Consider the following 2,740-nt stretch of genomic DNA (forward strand, 5'->3'; position numbering starts at 1 on the left):
GATACATTTTAAGACACAGAAATTAAATTCTAATATAATATATTAGATATATATTTAATATATGTAAAATACATATTAGCATATATTTTTGTTTTTTAATACTTTTATTGGTGCATTTAAGTGATACATCATAGTAAGATACAAAGTGATACAAACATTCTTGCACACAGCACTTGGTGTATTTTTCTCCACATTCAGCCCTCCTCCCTTTTCCTCCTTTCCCATCCATGTTAGTGAGATTGGTAATGATACCTTCATATATGGACATAACATAATTTGAACTATTTTATTTTTACTAATTCTTTTTTTTATTTTTATACCTCCCTCTACCTGTCCTCTTCTACTATTTTAATAGTTTCTTTCAATATCTGAAATCCCCTTTAGTTTTTATTTTTCTTTTGTTTCTACATATGAGAGAAAACATACTAAAGATATTTATTTTTTCTAATATTTTGATCCAGAAGATAATACAATGTCATAATCATTACAAAATAAACCTCCTAAGAAACACACATGACACTTGAATTTTGGGGACTGGCCGACTTCATTTAATATAATATTATCTATGGCCATCCATTTTCCTACAAATGACAGAATTTTGTTCTTCATGGCTGAGTGATATTTTATTGTATAAATATACCACACTTTATTTATCCATTTGTTTTTGGACATTCACCTAGATTGGTGCCATAATTTGGCTATTGTGAATTGTGCTGTTGGAAACATGACTACACATATGTCACTATTGTATTCTGACTTAATTCTTTTGGAATTATACCAAGGAGTCATATAGCTGGGTCATATGGTGCTTCCTTTTCTACTCTTTAAAAGAACCTTCATACTGATTCCCATGCTCTTTGTATTGATTTCCCATCCACTCACGCTATATATAAGAGTTTTTCTTTCCCCACATTTTCACCAGCACTTATTTCTGTTTGTATTTTTGATGACTGGTATTCTAACTAGAGCTATATGGAGTTTCATTGCAATTTGGTTTTCATTTCCCTGATTACTAATGGTGAAATAGGACCACCAAAGCTTGGAAAATAAAGTCAAGTTCTAATAAACAGGATGGCATTAAATTGAAAAGCTTCTGTGAAGCAGGAAAAAAAATCAAGAATCTGAAGAAAAAACTCACAGATTGGGAGAAAATCTTTACCATCTACTCCTTAGAATATATAAAAAATTAAAAAACTTAAGACTTAAAAAATATAATAATAACACAATTTAAAAATGGGCAATTGACGCTGGAATGGTGGCGCACGCTTGTAATCCCCGCTTTTGGGAGGCTGAGACAGGAGGATCACACAGGTTCGAAGCCAGCCTCAGCTACTTAGTGAGGCTCTCAGAAACTTAGTGAGACCCTGTTTCCAAATAAAATATAAAATAGGTCTGGGAGTATAACCTGGAGGTGGAAAGCCTCTGGGTTCCACCCCCCAGTACCACCACCAAAAAAAAAAGGGGGGCAATTGAACAGAATATATACTTTGCAAAAGAAGAAACACAAAGAATCAACAAGTATACTTTCTTGTTCTTAAGGGAAAGTAATCAGGGACAGAAATAGGGAAGTAGAATACATTGTGCTCAGACCAGGCTCTGCTGAATTTTTTAAGTACTTGTATTATTAGCATTATTATGAGTGTGAAAGATATGTTTGGCTTCAGTATAGAAAAGAAACTGAGTCTAGAAGAAGATAATTAATTTGGATCAAGAAAGAAAATATCTTAGGAGTCAAAGGGCTGCTACTTCTATGAAATAGTAAAACTTAGTAAAATTACTGGGGCCACGGGAAGTAAGTTGCAAGGAAGATAAGTAGGGATTTTTTAAATAGAAAATAAATTCAGAATGCTAAAATGAATGCCAGTTTGTAAAACAACTGAGTGAGTGTAAAGTGTCTGCTGTTATTGAAGACCTCAACTTGGCCAGGAGAATAAAAACTCAGAGGACAAACAAGCTTCACTAATACATCTGAGGCGTTTTTTTTTTTTTTTTTTTTTGAGAAACAACAAAATGATTAGATTAGTCATAACATTATCCTGTGACAAGGCACATGTGTGGGTCATACCCACAATGAGGAAGTATAAAAGGCCCTCTGTAGGGAGAACTGTCCAGACTCAAGTCATCTTCTATACTTTTCTCAAGGACAACTCAACAACCAACATCATGTGTGGCAGCTACTACAGAAACTACTATGGCGGCCGTGGCTATGGATGCTGTGGCTGTGGTGGCCTGGGCTATGGCGGCTATGGATATGGAGGCCTGGGCTATGGATGTGGCTATGGGGGCCTAGGCTGTGGCTACAGAGGCCTGGGCTATGGCTATGGGTCCCGCTCTCTCTGTGGCTGTGGCTACGGATGTAGCTCAGGCTATGGCTCTGGTTTTGGCTATTACTAAGGACACCATTGGAGAATTTTTCCCTTTCCCCCTCTGATAGCAGAATTTACCAGTTCTGTACCCTCTGTGTTCTGACTCTCATCCTTGGGGGATTGTCTCACATCACGTTTCTGATGTGATTCTGCGGAAGACTTGCCCTCCGCTGTCCTCTATTTCTGAAACTCAGACTTTCCCCCTGTGCAATATTTGACTTATTAAAATGAAGAGAACTTGGAACTCATCTGGTCGAGTTTTGTGCTATATCTCATCTGGATAATGCTGTCAAAGTCTGAATTTTGATTTTTGTTCAGGGCTCATTCTTATGATCTCTTAATAAACGTATTCAACCTCTCAATGCCATTCTGAT

The 2,740-nt window shown here is 36.4% G+C and overlaps 1 protein-coding gene across 1 annotated transcript; it reads left to right on the forward strand.

Annotated features, from left to right (window-relative positions):
- Positions 1-2,163: 2,163 nt before the first annotated feature.
- On the forward strand, positions 2,164-2,394 carry LOC308263838 (uncharacterized protein; the record flags this gene model as incomplete). The annotated part of the gene is made up of 1 exon (XM_080696931.1): positions 2,164-2,394. One exon carries the CDS (start codon positions 2,164-2,166, stop codon positions 2,392-2,394), a length of 231 nt encoding a protein of 76 aa, XP_080553057.1.
- Positions 2,395-2,740: the final 346 nt, after the last annotated feature.

This window comes from Muscardinus avellanarius (genome assembly GCF_963383645.1).
Source record: "Muscardinus avellanarius genome assembly, chromosome: 5".
NCBI lineage: Eukaryota > Metazoa > Chordata > Mammalia > Rodentia > Gliridae > Muscardinus > Muscardinus avellanarius.